Source organism: Poecilia mexicana, unplaced genomic scaffold (genome assembly GCF_051168715.1).
Source record: "Poecilia mexicana isolate PSO_F unplaced genomic scaffold, ASM5116871v1 scaffold_11, whole genome shotgun sequence".
Classification (NCBI taxonomy): Eukaryota; Metazoa; Chordata; class Actinopteri; order Cyprinodontiformes; family Poeciliidae; genus Poecilia; species Poecilia mexicana.
Genome location: NW_028263380.1, coordinates 9,506,325 through 9,523,006, shown reverse-complemented (window position 1 = coordinate 9,523,006; position 16,682 = coordinate 9,506,325). Strand labels below are relative to the sequence as shown.

At 40.0% G+C, this 16,682-nt stretch overlaps 1 protein-coding gene across 1 annotated transcript; it reads left to right on the top strand.

The window, feature by feature from the left end:
• The first annotated feature begins 67 nt into the window (after nucleotides 1-67).
• On the top strand, nucleotides 68-4,556 carry trappc3 (trafficking protein particle complex subunit 3). Its single transcript, XM_014982959.2, has 5 exons — nucleotides 68-245; nucleotides 1,247-1,344; nucleotides 2,552-2,651; nucleotides 3,700-3,882; nucleotides 4,320-4,556. The coding sequence occupies exons 1-5, from the start codon at nucleotides 204-206 to the stop codon at nucleotides 4,437-4,439; spliced, it is 543 nt and encodes a 180-aa protein (XP_014838445.2). The 5' UTR covers nucleotides 68-203; the 3' UTR covers nucleotides 4,440-4,556.
• Nucleotides 4,557-16,682: the final 12,126 nt, after the last annotated feature.

The following is a 16,682-nucleotide window of genomic DNA, read 5'->3' as shown; positions in this document are numbered from 1 at the left end:
TTTATGTTGCCTTTCTATTTCACATCCTCGCTCTTTTAAGCTTTTAAGCAAAGCGGAAACTCATGCTTCTATTTGGCTAACTTTGCACAACAGGAAGTGTGTGACCGAACTAGTGATTACGGAACTAAGTGCTTAGCCAGAATCAAATAAATAAAGGATTAATCTCGAATTACCTCCCGTGTAATCCTGTAACTCTTTCCACGATGTCTCGGCAATCCAACCGAACGACAGACAGCAAGAAAATGGTAGGGTTTACGCCATAGGAGCTAGCTAGCTAAGTTGCAAAATGCTAACCTTTGAAAAAATATATACTTTAGAGCAAACTACTTCATATCTTTGTCAAACATATACTTGACAGTCGTGATTTGTTGTTTATGCACGTGTGACGAAACGTATTAAAATCACGAAAACCTGTTACGTTTATGTATCATTTATTGGTGGCTTCTAGGGGAAGTGTAGCTCGTATAGCATCTAAGCTAAAAATATAGAGGCTTACATGCAGTCATGAGGGGGTTTTATTACTTGGTTAGGTTTTTATTGTTAATTTGCATATTTTAAAGTAAATATCTTGTCTTAATATGCTCTGGTATCTGAAGTAGCACCACATCCCGACATTGGCACCATCTTTCAGCGGATAAAGAAAATGGGCTTTGCATTCTTGGATTCTTAGGTAGTAAAAACAACTCGTAAAGGCTTTATAATATGTCTCTTCTGAGTGTTTTACCATTGTTGGCTACGAGGTAATTATATTACTATGTAACTACAGCATACTATGTATGCTGTGCCGAGGCATATTTAAAAAAAAAATTAACACGTAAAATACCAAAAGAAATAATGAATCAAGCTATTATAAAGTAAAAATGTAAATGAAAGCACTTTGTAGCTGCCAGTCACATCATTGCGGTTAATGGCGTATCATTTCATCGTGTGGCATGATAGGAGTTTAGCAGATATTTTTAAATTTAACAGTGTATTTCTTGATACCTTTATATAGCACAAAAATGTCTTGATTTGTTGTTTTAGAAATTTTGATGATTTGTTTGTTCCTTTTAACACCTGTCAAAATTTCTGTCGCAGATTAATAATGTCAGTTTCATTAAAATCTTACATCTTTTTTCATGTAAATGTTTTATCTTACCTTTTTAAATAGCTACCGGTATGTAGGTGTACATTAGTTTACCAACCCATGATCACTGAAGCAGTAAATGTACAAAAACTAAATACATCGCTGTGCTTTTTCCTTTAGAACTCTGAGCTGTTCACGTTGACCTATGGGGCCCTGGTGACCCAGCTTTGTAAAGACTATGAAAATGATGAGGAAGTCAATAAACAGCTGGACAAGATGTAAGTACACTTTTAAATGTTGTAAATGTTGTGAACCTTTGAAGCAAATTGGTGTATTTAACTTCAATTGAAGAAAATCTGTTTCATCGTCATTTCTGTTGTGGTATTGCAGAATGTGTGCATTGCCTTAATTTTCAGTACCATAACCATATAACCACCAGTTATTTGCTTACTATACTGAAACTATTACAGTCATTATATTATGGCTTGGTATTACATTATTGACCATTATTACCCTGGCAATTGCTACAAACGTGTTTGAACCAGTAAGTGAAAGCAAAGGCATTTCTGCGCCAGAAAGAACAAAACTGTATCTCTGACCGTCTTTGGGAAAGATTGTGAACATACTTTGTGCTCAAATGTCACCTATGGGCAGGATGCTCGACTATCAAATTATACATATTCATTATTCAGTTAATCTCTGTGTTCTAGTGAACATTGCATTTCATATATTTAATAGTATAACACTAAGATTAGCACTTTACAATGTGTGAAAATGTATCTTTGAATACGTAAAAAAGAAACTGCCTGAACTTTGCTCGCTGTTGGTTGCCAGTCCAACGAGCTTAAGTGTAGCTTGGCCATTCTCCTGCTGTAAGATCAGTAATACTGTGGCCTATGTTAAGATTTCATTTCTCACACACATCCATGTGTTGTTAAGACTTTTTTTTAGGGAAAAAAGTTTTAGAAGTAGCTAATGTTGAGGCTAGTTTTAAAGACAGACAAAACATCTCTTGACGGCCAAGCTGGATACAGTAATCCTGCAGCAAAAAAAGTTTAGACAAAACCATGGATTTGTAGCCCCCAAAAATTCAAAACATCCCTTCAAGCCGGCAGATCTTTGGACTGAGTGTGCTTTGTTTCTCCGGTTGTACGGCAACCCTGAGCTTAGAGCAGGATTAGACATGTCTCAGCTGCCCAAAGAAGGTCGTAAATGTTCTCTGCCCGCTCTCAAGTTTTCCACCCAACTGGTCAGAGATGGGCCATATTAGGATCAGGACACATTAATTGGCTTCCAACTGCAGTCAGGATAAGTTGTCTTGACTTTCGTCACAATTGGCAGCCAGTTCAAGGCTTCAAGTGTGTGAAGCAAAAATGTCTTGAAGGATAGAGTTCCATATAATTTCTGCCTCTTACACCTCTCTCCTACCGTGGAGACGAGCATTGATATCCGTTGCCTTTCTGTCTGGCTCCCTCTCACTCACAGGGGATACAACATCGGAGTGCGTCTGATTGAGGACTTCTTGGCGCGTTCCAGCATCGGCAGGTGTCAGGATTTCCGAGAAACAGCCGATGTCATCGCTAAGGTAACTGGAAGGTTCCAGACCAATTGGAGCGTGACCGCCAATGTCTCCGAAGACTGGGGGTGGGAGGAGGTCTTAAAAGTTCAGATTAGAGAGATCAAAACACCCCCACACATGATGGGTGAAAGAGCAAAAGGAGATCATATGTTTAAGGCCAAGGAGAGGAGAAAATCGTAACGTTTACAGGATAACGTTATTAGCATTGATCCTAAATGTTAAACTAAGATCACCTGCTGTGGTCATGACCTTTTTTGACCCAAAAATGCTGTCTTTAAAACTGCTAAGGTTTAAATACAGCATTGCCTGATATGCAGGTTTAGTAGTCTGCATGTCAGGTGGAAGAGTTCTGTTCCTAATTTGATTTACGTTCCTCCTGCTTTTCTTCTTTGGTTACACGTTGTGGTTTTCTTGGACTTAAATCCGTTTTTCTTGATGACTTCCGTGACAAGAAAACAGAAAAGCAGCTTTTAGGTTCAGCTGGTCCAGATATTATTGTTTCGTGCTTGAGGAGATTCAGCGCACAGATGGAACCACGCTTATTCAGAAAACAGTAGTTTGGCCTCGACAATTAATGATTGCCTTGCCTTGGGATATCGCTTGGCCCCTCATTGAACCTCAAATATCATAGAAGTGATTTATTCAGTCAGCTATGGAAGAACGTTACTCGCAGAGGATAAAGCATTTGGAAATTTTGCTCATGTAATAGTCGCCATACTTCGTAATAACATTACTCAAGTCAAAGTAAAAAGTACACTGTAGTAGAGCTACTCCCAAAAATATCACTCTAGTAAATGTAACTAGTTAGTATACACCGACCTCATGGCTGATCTATTGAATGTTTCATCATTTATTGTTTAATACTTCTTTAAATGGGTTTGTTCAACAATATTTTCTTTGACGTTAAAAGTAACTAAAGACAAAACATGTCCAGCTAAACTTGACTGAATAAATGTGCAACAAATAAAAGATTTTCTTTCCTATCCAGATCCTGATTTGTTTTCTTTTCTTCCCCCCCCTCACCTTTCTCCTCAACATCGTTGTCGTCCGTTAGGTTGCATTTAAGATGTACCTGGGAATTACCCCCAGTGTGACCAACTGGAGTCCAGGAGGAGATGAATTTTCTCTCATTCTGGAGAACAACCCGCTGGCTGACTTTGTGGAGCTGCCAGATAACCACAGCACGCTCATTTACTCCAATCTATTGTGTGGTGTCCTCAGAGGAGCCCTGGAGATGGTAAATGCAGTCGCTTAGTTTTCCCCATTTTGAATAAGACTTGGTCAGATTTGATAAAATAACGTGGCTATCGTGGTTTAAGATCCTGAATTTGGTGCATGTGAAGCTGGAAGTTTATAAAATGTATTGAAATTTTCTTGAAAATCCTAATGAGTTAATAAAGTCACTGTGTTTAACAGAAGGATATGGACATAGACAGAGTTCATTGTCATTCAAGTTGTACGTTTAAAAATTTACAAATTGAAAGCATGTGTAACTTTTCTGATAATCTGCAGATTTCTTTTTAGACAGACTCATTTAAAGTATTTTGAAGGTTCATAAAATACTTAAGACTTTTAGTTTGCTGTTAAAAGCTTGTCTGTCAAAGGAAGAGTTTTTCTTGAAGTGTTTTGAGTCTTGTTTGGACCTAAGCATGTGACATTCTGAATCTGTTGTAGGTCCAGATGGCAGTGGATGTGAAGTTTGCCCAGGACAGTCTCAGAGGGGACAACGTTACAGAAATCCGCATGAAGTTCATCAAGAGGATTGAAGAAAACCTCCCAGCCGGAGAGGAGTGATGGAAAAACAAAGACACTTTTATTTTGTTTAGGTGTTTTTTTTTTTTTTTTGAGATGCGTGGCATGTTTATTAATTTATGTATATCATTTTCTCTCAATTAAATCAACATTAATCAACGTATGTTACGTGATCCTTTTCTCACTGGGAGATTTCAGAACATTTTACCACAGTTGAATTTGGCACTGGACTATATGAATAGGCTGTTCCAACACATTTGTATGCTTTGATTTAAGCCATTAAAATTTAACTAGGCTGTATATTTAGGGTTGCTTTGCTGAAATGCTGAAAGGCGTTCTCCTATTCCAGTCTTATGGAGCTCTAAAGGTCTTTAATACCAGGATTTCCCTGTATTTCTCTCCATCCATTTCTCATCCACTCTGACTAGGTTTAACGTCCCCACAGAGGGGAAAACATTCCTGCAGCATGATGCAGTCACCACATTTCATGGTGGGCTATGTTTTAAGTGTGATGTGCAATCTTAGGTTTCCAAAACACGTCGCGTTTAGCATGTCCGCTGAAGGGCTTTGGTGTCTTCTGACCAGAGTACAATCATCCAAATATCTGCAGCTGCTCCAGAGTTACCACTGTCTTCTAAAGGCCCGCCTTCACAGTCGTGGCTTTAACCGGTTCTTCCCAGGCAGCCCGGCCAGTTTCTTATCCATTCGCAAATCCTGTGCGGTTCCTCCCTGTTGTTTGGAACCGTCTCAAGGGTGGCACAAGCCAGGCCGAGCTGGGCATAGCAATTTGAGTGCATTTGTTGATTGCCCCGTGACTTCACGTCACTGGACAAGTGAAGGTGTTACTTGTGGAAGAATGGACACAGCATCACGTAATGAACAGAAATGTAATGAGAGATCTTGGAGAAACTGGTTGCCCAAAGGTATACGCTTAAAATGACGTCAGTGTCGACTGCTTTCCCACATTCCTGGTCATGTTCTTGCGCATATTCATGCCCACATAGTGAAGAACAGACACCCAACTTGCTAGAACCGAAACAGACTTTAACCGGCTAGAGTAAGACTTAGCAAAGGAGAAGGGATGTGACAGTTCAGGGGCTGATTATTGAGAATATACATTGATGGAATATGAAAAGGTTTAAGGCTCATATTTCTACTTGAGATAATTTCCTTGACGCCGCCATAGGTGCTTTGCGAAGTCGGAACAGTGCTGGATCTGTTACCAGGCCTGTATTTGTGCAAAGTACATTGAATGAGTCTTGAGTGTGCGTGTCCAGTAAAGCTTGCAAGTGCTCACTTGTGGTTTTCACACCTATGAATGGTTTTGCATCACCCAGAAGTAACGAGCAGAACCCCCCGGTTTGTCCCGACACGCACCTCGTCAATAACCCAAGAAACACAGATGGCTTTTCAACTGCCAATGTGCTCGCACATACACAAATCATTTCTCCCCTCACATTTAAAGAAAGAGGGAAAGAAAATCTGGTATGGCTTCCATGACAACATTAGGCATGTTTTTCCTATTGTTTTTCATTGTAACAGAGCAACACTTGTACCAAACTCATGAGACGGCTGAAAGCACTTACGAGGATGAGATTGTCAGATAGGGATTTCCTCTTGGAAAAAACTCTGTCAGCTAATAGCTGCTGGAAACCTTCAGGCTCTACACATCCTATTTTATAGCTGCTGTTACATGAAGCCATGCCTCCTTCTGTAGCTTGAGCATGGCACTGATGTAGACTTCTTCCAACAGCCACCAGAGGTCGCCGTTTACATTGCGTTCCCTTCCCGAGACCCTCGTTGCTCCGGAGAGTGAGGATAAAACCGGCTCTTTTTGGCTAAAGGTAGATATTGTTGCAAAAACACATTCCATTATTTGTAAGAGGAACGCCTGGAGCTGCCAGAAAACATAAATAAACAGGCCTTTTTTTTTTTATTATTTGATGAGGAATATGGAAAGACGATCCACTATGGCGGAGCAGAGTGGCCAATGCCAATACAGACTCTGGCTTTGATTTGGCTCAGGATCAGAGAGTAAATGACATCATGCCACCTTTGATCTTTGCAAGATGTATTAGGGATAGGGGGTCTGATTATTGCCTCTGTCTGCCCTGTTGATTATTTAAAGTGATCACCGCTGAAAAGTGGAAGCACCAAGAGGGCCGGCACTGTGCAATAAACTCTTTGTGTCATTAGGCAAGCTCTCAAAACATTACGAGTACATATCAATGCACCCTGAATGTCTGGAATGTGTATGTTGGACCTGAACGAGGGCAGGTATCTCCTTTTTTTTTTTTTCATGATGCAGATTACTTGGCAGGCTTATAGCTGTCTACCTGGAAATGAATGGACAGCTAAGTTTGTGTACTTGAGAAAAACCTGAATCCCTCACCATATGCTCGCAAGGGCTTGACAAATGCAGACAAATACACATGCTGCGCGCGGAGGCCAAAACGAGGATGAATTTATTACCATTCCTACACTCGCACTCAGGTGTTAATGCACACTGAAATGACCTTTTCCAAGCACGCAATCTTGCTTTGCAGCCCTCAGAGCCATAACAGGGATTCTCACATATTCTATAACAAGTTCCACCTAAGTAAATAGAGCTTTCCAACGAACACCGTCTTTGTAGAGTTTTCCAAGCAGGGCTCAGTAGTTTTAAGTGGGTATTTTACTGCTTGTTGTTTTCTTGAAATTTTTAAAATGGTTATCACCATTGTGATATATTGTGTGATAAATTGCAATTTGTGATGAAAATTAGTAGGGGTCCTATTTTGGAGAAGCAGGCCTGTTTACCTTTAACCAGCAGCAATGACTTCTTAGTTCATTTTCTTCCTCTATCTCACGTTTGCATTTACCTTACAATTAATACAAACAATTCACCAAAGTCAGGCCAAGTACCACCAGCGGCAGGTGAACCCCACTTTGAGAACCAGGGTTCTACTGTGGGACTCGTGAGAGTTTTTGTTGATGGTTTTAACAGTTTTTGCCCATTAAACAAGAGGTATGAAAACTTCGACCTAATGCTCCATTATGACTTCACTCCTCATAAGCGGGCAGATGGGATTTCTATTCCCTCTCACAAGACTGCAGATGTTGCAGAATCAAAACACTCAAGGGTTGGGAAAAAAAAAAGGGGTTTTCGAGACACCTAAGTCTCGCTGAGCCGCGGGAAACTACTTGAAGATACTGTTATCATTTTTTTCCCCTTTCCTTCTCTCTTTCATGTTTGTTTAAATCAATCTAAGAGCTTGTTCAATGCCTGAACTCAGCAGGCCTGCTGTTCTCTATTAAAATATCTCATTTTATTAATATTCTTTATAAACGCTGCCTATATTTTTCAGAAAACTTTATTAGGACAGATCTGGAAAACAAGTAGCAAATGTTAAAGGCCCGAGACAGCGTGCGCTGATCTGCTTTAAGCCAGATAAATGTTTCCATGTGCTGTTTATGGAAAACAAATGGTGAAAGGCACGCTGTGACAGCGGAAGCCGAGCACGCAGAGTCAGATTTGACCTGTGCTTATTAAATAAATACCGCATCGCTTTCTTCTACCTCCACCTCATCGATTTTCACCCACCATTACTCATAGTGTCCTTTTTGTTTTCTCAGATCTTCTCATTGAATAAATCACTTTATTTCCCCTCATTTACTTTTTTAATATTTGTCTGCCGTGTAGAAGTTCGGGAAATGTCCTGCGTCTGATGGGAAATGTGCTCTACTCTTCTGAGTGGATGACTGGAGATTCAGTCATCCAGGACTTCCTTCGGTTTCCACAATGTATGTTTTTGCATCTGGTCAGCGGAAAAGGCAGCCTTGGCAGCGGGGTGCTTGGCCTCGATGAATAAAGAGAGGGAAACAAGCCAATAAACAAGTTAGTGTCTGTGGTAGAAATGTTGTGCAGCAACATGAGGCTAAGGCAACTGAACAAGTGTTAAATCGGCCAACGTCGCACACCTAAAATATGCAAAGTTGAGCGCCAGAGTCGTCTACTTAGACACACTGTTTGATTTCAGCGGTTTGACGAGATGCACTTCTTAGATTTATGTTCGCGAGCACCTCAGTAAGCAAATGTGGATGTGGTTTTGAGAGATAATTACGAGTTTATTTGGTATTCAGTCACAGCGTCTGCAAGCCATTTGGATTGTGAGTCATTATTCACTTGCAAACAGTCGAGCACTTCCTATAAATCTAATTTGTCCTGCTCTGCTCTTCTGTTCATGATCGCGTTGACATCTCGTGTTTTTTTTTTCTACATTTTGTCACATTACAACCAATATCTTGTATGTAGTTACTCAGAATTTTCTAAAATTGCCTTCAGTAATGTTAGATCTCAGTATAAATCCAGCTGTTATGTGAGGGCCTTGAACTCCCTCCATTATTTAGGTTGTGTCGCTGGTGTTACACGTGAGACGTAACGCCCCGAGAAAAAAGAGGAAAGAAACAGTATATGTTTTTACTAATTAAAATGAGAAATGTATAGTAACAAACTGACTTGGATACGCAACTTTAACCTGATTATGGGATTGTAAATAGTTACGCGTTAGATTACTCGTTTATGAAACACAAGGTCATATTAGAGAAACGAGTTACTAAGGAATGTGTTGATGACACCATTGTTTATGACAGAATATACAACCTTCTCTTTGAAGAAGTTTGTATGTGAGTTACAACATCTAATTTCCCTCTTGGATTAAAAGAAAATGTATTGATGTATTGAATTGAAACGTATGTGACGCGTGGCATTGGTGTCCACCTAAAGTTAGAACATAATGCACTGCTTGTGTGAAAGAGTTGCAAGAGGTTACTTATTATTGGAAAAAAGAAGTAAGATGATAAAAAGTTCAATTTAGTTTGCCAGAAGCCATTCAGGAATCAATAAACTTGGAGGAAAAAAAGTGTCAAACTTGTTTGGCCCACATGCAAACAAAGCACTAGAGAGTATAAACTTCCCACATTTCCCTCAATGTGGATTTTTGCAGGTGTGGAATACACTGAAACACAGGAAAAACAGAACAAAACACGGGTCAGAGTCAGGTGACACAAACAATGTGCGGCTAATCTTGGATCAACTGTTTCTCGAGAAATTTCTGCTTTGTTCAGCGTTCATCGTCAGGGTAAAAGTGGTCCAAAGGCCGAGTCAGTCTTCTGCTCCAGCAGTTATCTGTCTGGTCCCATGAGGGGTTCAGACATCCAGACAGCGGTTGGGTGATGCAGAGCCATTTAATGCCTTGTTTTCAGTTTTCCGTCTCCCCTTTCTTCCAGGCCTTTTGGATGGGGAGCTGCTAAGCTGCTTTCGCTCTGCTTTCAATTTCCTCCCGGTCTTTTGTTCTTCCTACTTTCCAAGATCTGATCAGGAGGAGGTTTGCAGACGCTCCTTTTCAAGAACCTTATTTTTCGGGCCTTATTATTTCACGGTTTTGCGTTTTCTTGCCTTGTTTTCCTCTCTCTTTTTGCCCCTCCTCTCCCCCCCTTTTTTTTTTTGACCCTACAGCTGCTCAAGTTGGATTTTATGTAACACTGAGAGAACCTTCCAGCTTGGAACGGCCTCACATGAAGACAGAGTCGGGGGAGAATGAGTGGGAAACAGAGGAAGAGAGAGAAAAAGTGTTATGTAGAAATTTTGCACAGGCTAACCAAGACTGCTCTTGATTTTGGATTTATTGTTTGAGGGTATTTCTCCCTAAAATTGTAAACCCATGTTTTTTTTAAGTTGATAATTTTTTTTTGTAGCTTTTTGTGTTCACATGTTAACTTCTACCAAAAAGTAAACTCTCTGGGTACACTGGAGGAAAATCAAACCAGGCCTCCTTCAGAGCAGCCAGGTTTGCTTGATGGCTGCACAGCAGCTGCACTCTACTGGGAATGGCTGCTCACCACTGACATGCATGAACTGACCGTCCGTACGTCTGTGTATGTACTACGATAAAAGTTTGGAGTGACAAAACACACACATCACACAATGATTGGAGCAGCTTGCCTCTCATGATGCATGTCTCCCCAGCAGGCCATCTGTCAAACTTGAAAAGCACCATATCCAACCTAATATCAAGGCATAAATCTAAACACCAGGTCTGAGGCTTTATGTCTTCAACAACTCGTTTATTATACGCCCACCTAAAGCACCTCTCATACAACTCGGTGTGGCTATTACATCACTGACTGTTCTTTTGTATGGACTAAACATGTCAATTCTGCAAGCGTGGGTTTTCAATTTAATGCCCTGGAGCTTTTACACCAGAGAGAGAGGCTTCACTAAATGAGAGAAGATATTGGGGAATATTTTGGTGGGGATTGTTGTCATATAGCCCTATAAGGATTCAACGAGCCAAACCCACAGTTATTTTTACATTTATACGATGCTTGCCATTCTTAAATTGGAATATTGAATTTGGGAGGAAAAGCTGTCAAAAAAAAGGAGCCTGAACACATCATCCTGTCAATGGAACGTGACTTTGGCAAGATCATACTAAATACTGGAGAGTACTGCAAGGATGCTAATGATTTGAGGCAAGGGCGAAGATTCACCTTCTCATTTACTCATGCACCTTCTTTATTTTCTAGCTTTCCCCCTTCACAGTCACATTTGAGATAAAAGCTATTGAAATAAGTATTTTATTCAAATAAATTAATAAAATAGTATTTTTCTTTTGATCAACTAAGTTTCAAGCAAGTCCCGAGACGCCTTCATCGTGCGGTTTATGTTAGGACTGGGACTACATGGGAGACAAGTAAAGTCAAGTATATCTGTACAGCACATTTCAGCAACAAGGTAGCTCAAAGTGCTTTATATCATGAAAACATCATCAGTTATGAAACAAGCATCAACGATTACATTTTATTTAATGCCATCATCAAGCAAGTACACATCAAATATGTTGATCAGTTTTCCACTTAGTACTAATCAAAGGTAGTTCGGAACAGGTGAGTGTTTAGCTGATTTAAAGGAACTCACAATAGTAATAAGAAGAAGTTTAGCTGCCACTGTTCTATATTTGAGCATCTTTGTAATGTCATTTCTTTCTGACATACAGGCTCTGACATGACAGTACCTCTATGAACCTCCAGACTTAGTGAGATCATTGGCTAACTACGCTGCTTTTTATTGCAGGTTTTTTTTTTTTAACCAACTCAGACCTCAGGTGTGCGGTAGTTGAATAGCCTGAGACACAGTCGCAGCAAGTTTCTTGAATGTGTTGAAATTGCTGGGTACATCATCCATCAAGATTTTCTGTCAGATCGGATGCCAAAACAGATCCGGTGTGACTTGATCTTCTGTGAAACACTTGGTAGGAACAAACTAACACCACGTTTCATCGTGAACCCATCCACCCCACTTTGAAAGAGTCACCTCAGACATGGAAACTGGACAGGATTGATGGGTGAAGGTAAATATTGGTTGTCCCAGAAGTTAGCATATCCACTTTTTACATTATTTTTACACAAGCTTGACTGTACTCGGTTTTAGGGTTTTTTCCAATTGTGACTGGTATTTGTTACCAGGTCCTTTTTTTTAGTAATCAAGGTTCCAAGCAATCCAAATCAAGCTGAGAGTGCGACATCAGAAGGCCGCCCTTCACTGATTGGCTAGGGTCTGGCATGACTGGTTGAGTTACAAGAGTTACTCCGTAATTGGAATCAAACATGGCATTTTTAAAAACTCACAGCAATGCATGAGTGTTTTTTAAGCTAAAGTTTGACATACAAATCCTCTGACGTTACTTTTTGGCCACTTGCTATGACAGCCCAGCACAAAAGAAAGGGCTCCGCAACCCTCAACTCTTCCAGTCCTCGAGAACTTCCCTGTTGTTCATTCACTAATAAGCATCAGGGCTATGTGTGTTTATCAGAATGCTTAAAAACTTTTTATGTTTTTAAGCATAAAAAAACATATGCTTATGAGGGGTACTCAATTAAAAATTAATATGAGAGTCAACTGGAGTCGAGTGGGCGCCAATGGAAAATAACCATAAATTAGAAGCTACAATACTTCTTGAGACTGGGGTGGGGGTTCAACTTGCATTTCTTTATGGGGATGTCATACTCTGCCTCTTAAGTTTGAACAAATTCTTTGCTTTAGAAGGGGGGCTTTCTTTTAATCTTTTAAGCCAGATCTGAGACGCTTGTGATTTATGCTAGGATTGAGGCAGCTTTGGAGGTGGAAGTTAAGATATATATTTCTATGTTCAGTTTAACACAAAGGTCCTGTCATGTATAAAGTAATAAACATTCTTCAAATAAAAGTCCTGGACACAGTAGTTTAATACATAGAGTAAATTCCCCAAACTCGAAGGTCGTTGCCAAACATTTCTAGCTTGAACATTCAAATGTCCCATTTCCTGATTGATGTCATTTAGTAACCAGAGCGCTGCACAAAAACTGCTTAGTTTTATTAGCCTTAAGAGCATAATATTTTCTTGTGCTTGGGCACGTATGCTTTAGATAATTTATCCCTCAACACTTGTACGTGCGTGCATCGGCTTCACCTGTGTGCCTCCCTTGGCGTGTTCTTCACTTACTCTGTGCGGAGGTGCTGAAAGCTTTCTCTGTGGGCTTCATAAACCTTTTTGTTTTAGAGCGCCTGGTCGGGTTCAGCTGCGCATTAAGAGCAGACCATGCTCTGCTCCAGAGGAGGTGAAGAGGGAGAACATTCAGGAAGCCGTGTTCCAGTTTGCTCGACGACTCCCGGGTTCATCCGCTGGTTGGGGTCTGACCTTTTGAATGTCAGCGCCACCAGCAGGTAGCCAATTAAAAGGAAATGAATGGTGTTTAGTGACAGATACAACACGGACGAACTGGATATTGATTTGTCAGTGGACTCGTTACTCTCACGCACATACATCTGCTTAAATTGACAGTAGGCACATTGAAAAAAGCTTTTCTTTGTGTACAAACCAGAAGCTTGCTTTGAGGCACAATAGAGGTCTATTGTTGCCAGTCTGATTGTCACAAATAAAGATTGTCCTAATGTTAGTATTTCCAGGAGTTTGATTTCACAGCTGTATTGTGTTTCACGGCTATTAACTGATTTAGCTGTCAATTTATTATACGAGTGTGTAATTTCTCCCCCCAACCCCATCTTCCTTCTTTGTGTTCCATCAAAGTGCTTCTTTTATTCAGAAATATGTAGCCACGGTAATTTAAACCAACAACGTCTCCCATAGAAACAAAGGAAAGTGAAACATCATGACTGAAAGCAATCTGTTCTCAGAAGACCACATTTGGTTTTTCTTGCAGTCGGTATGCTGCAAAATACCATCGGGACATTTTCAGCCGACATAAAAGCCAGTAAAGTTAAGTAAATGAGACCTGGATGTCCTTTGAGATGTGATCTGGAAGACAAAAAGCATAGCTAGAGATTTGAGGGAACGTCCATCGATGCAGCTTTTTCCCTCCTTCCTCGCTCCCTCTGTGTTTTACCTTTTTCTTGGCACAAATAAACAAGTGCAAATATATAATGCTGAGAAAAAAAAACAAAGACATGCATTAGCTGAGGTCAAAGTGTTGACAATTTCTTTTAAGCAGCTCACTTTTCTGGCCTGAGTAGACGAAGACAAAAGAAATAGGGCTGTTGTTTTTTTCTTGTCTGAGGAGTAATGCAGATGAAGCCAGATCATTTTCTATTGGACATAGATAAAGGTGATGACAATTCCTAAGCATCAACTTTATTGTCCTTAAGCGACTTTATAACAATTTTTTTGAGTGGGGATTTTAGTCAAATTTGTGACAGTTGTTCATAAGGACCCTGAGGTTACTGGCTGAAGTTTTATCATGTTGCTTTAGTACTTTCTCGTTATTTCATCACCATGATGTCTGTTTTTTTTAAGCGCACCAGTCCCTCCTGCAGGAAAACCATTCTCCAACATACTGTCAAAGTCCTGCTTTTTTCAGTTGGGGTGGTGTAATAAGATTTATAAGTCATATTTTTACTCCATATGTATATTTGGGCATTGTGACTAAACATCTCGATTTTAGTTTGATAATACTAGGACAGGTCAGTGAAAAGGAGGTTGATCATAACCTGAATACTGTTGTTGTGCGTCCATTTTCCCTTCTGTGCAACAAACGTTTTCCAGTTCCGGGACCCGACCGCAGGGTGACACCAAGTGAAGCAAAGATTGAAGTGCAACTTCTGGTTTTATCTTTTTCCATAATTGGGCACATTTATGCTCTAATGCATCGTATGATCAGATTACCGTGCATCCAAACTGATCAAATACTGTATTCCCCAAGAATATATTTCTATTTTCCTAGTTTTGTCCCTTCTCTAAAAATAAGTGTCCTTGAAACATAGCATAAAAGGAGATTCCAAAATTGAAGTTGCATATGCTTTGAATTTTTTTGCTTAACTGACCAGTAAAAGAGACTCATTTCAAAGCATAAAAGAAGGCAGCTCTAATGGAAACCTTTTTCAGCAAACACAGTTAGTCCCACATCCAAAAATAGAAAGTTAAGCTCTATTCTGGACAGGAAGACATGCATAAACATGATTAAATAATGGATGTGCTTATGGAAGAGATAAAGTGATTTTTAAAACCCCAAAATTGCTCTAATTACACAAGAATTACTTAAACCCCTGAGACCACAGGCACCAGTCTGGCTGATGGAAACACCTCCTTCTTAAATGCCTGATCAGTTGGAATAAAAGTGTCAATAGGACCTCAATGAGGCAACTGTTCATAGTCAAATAACCCCGTATTCATGCCCAGCTCTGGTGGAGCACGGTCTGGTGAGCATTTACAGCGTAAGGTGGAGGAGGGTGGTCAAAAAACGCTCCCTGTTGCTAAACGGCCTTCATAAAGTGTCACTGATTAGCACGTATGCAAACTCTTGCCCCACCGCTCACCCACCTGTGAAAAATCCCTCAGCTGGGATGTGGGTGGGAAATGGTGACATCATCCAGGCCTGGAGATGGAGTGCGGTGCTGTTTGGTTTTCCACTATTAAAAACAACAATTCGGAGAATCATTGTCAGTAGAGCTTTCACTTAGACACCACAAACTGTGGGAAGAGACAAAATAATAGTCCAGGAGTTAGTGCAGTCAAAGGAAAACCAGAGTCAACATATTTATGCAGCAACAAAATCACCATAGATCACAGTAACTTCTTCCCCGTTACACCTCTGTGACCCCTGACCTACCTTACCACCCAAAACACCGAAGACTTTATTACCCTTAAGGCCCCTTTTTCATCAACTTTTGAGAAATTTTGTCACATTAAACTTCACATTTCATAGTTACAAATTTTATATTAGAGCAATAAAGTAGCAGATAATGAAGTAAAATTAAAGTAATGCATAGTTTTTTTTTTAAATTTCACATATTCAAATACTATCATGTGGAGTGCTTTTGCAGTACAGTGTATGAGCACATACATTTTTCCCTGTTCTTTGTAAAAGCTCGAGTTCTGTCAAATGATTTGGAGATAATCCGTGAAAACCTTGAAGTGGATTTGGGTCTCCACTTTGACTGGGTCATTCTAACATCTTAATATTTTTGCATCACCTTGTGTTACCAGTATGGTGGGTACAGGACGATGTACAATGGCAATTTTTCACCACACATAGTGTTTAGCCTCTAGGCCAAAATGCTATGCAGCTTGTTGAATAGCTACAGAACTACTCCAGCATAATACACTGAAGTTTATAGATGTGGCATGACGAAATGTTAAAATTTCAGGTCTTGAGAATGACGTGACCTTTAAGTAATTAATAAAGTTCCGGTTTACTGCTGATTCATCGCATCAGTGAACCGGAAACACGAAACTGTAGATTCCAATTAATGTCTAACTTATTTCTGAGAGGCCCATATCAGCTATAGACAACTGAATAAGCAGAAGTCAGAAAAAAAATAACAAAAAGGTCAAAGTGTTAGGCTGTTTATTGATGCTAGAATGTGCTAGCCTTCCAAATAAAACATACATCTAAACCATTACAAGATCACCATTTACAAAATAAGATCAGAACCCGAGTGAGCTAACATGACGTCGGACAACTGTGGAAAGAAAATAACACAATCCCTGTAGTCAAAGGATGTTAGTGCAAGGTGTGGACATGGCAAGGAAAAACTGACGGTCGTCATGGAGAGCTCTGTGAAATGTGAGTCATATACAGGCACCTTGCGGCACTTCCTAGCAGACTTCAAGGCCCTTTCTGAAAAACAGAAAAACGCAGCTAAAAATAGAGGTAAAAATGTCATGCTTGGAAAAAAGCATTTGATATTTCCATTTTCACATTTTGGTGACTTGTGTGACGCTTTAAATGTTGGTGTTTGGATACGTTAAG

Coding starts and splice junctions, on each gene's coding strand:
- trappc3 (XM_014982959.2), top strand. CDS start 204: ATGTCTCGGCAATCCAACCGAACGACAGACAGCAAGAAAATG. Junction 2,652..3,699: donor CAGCCGATGTCATCGCTAAG/GTAACTGGAAGG, acceptor GTCGTCCGTTAG/GTTGCATTTAAGATGTACCT. Junction 3,883..4,319: donor TCAGAGGAGCCCTGGAGATG/GTAAATGCAGTC, acceptor AATCTGTTGTAG/GTCCAGATGGCAGTGGATGT.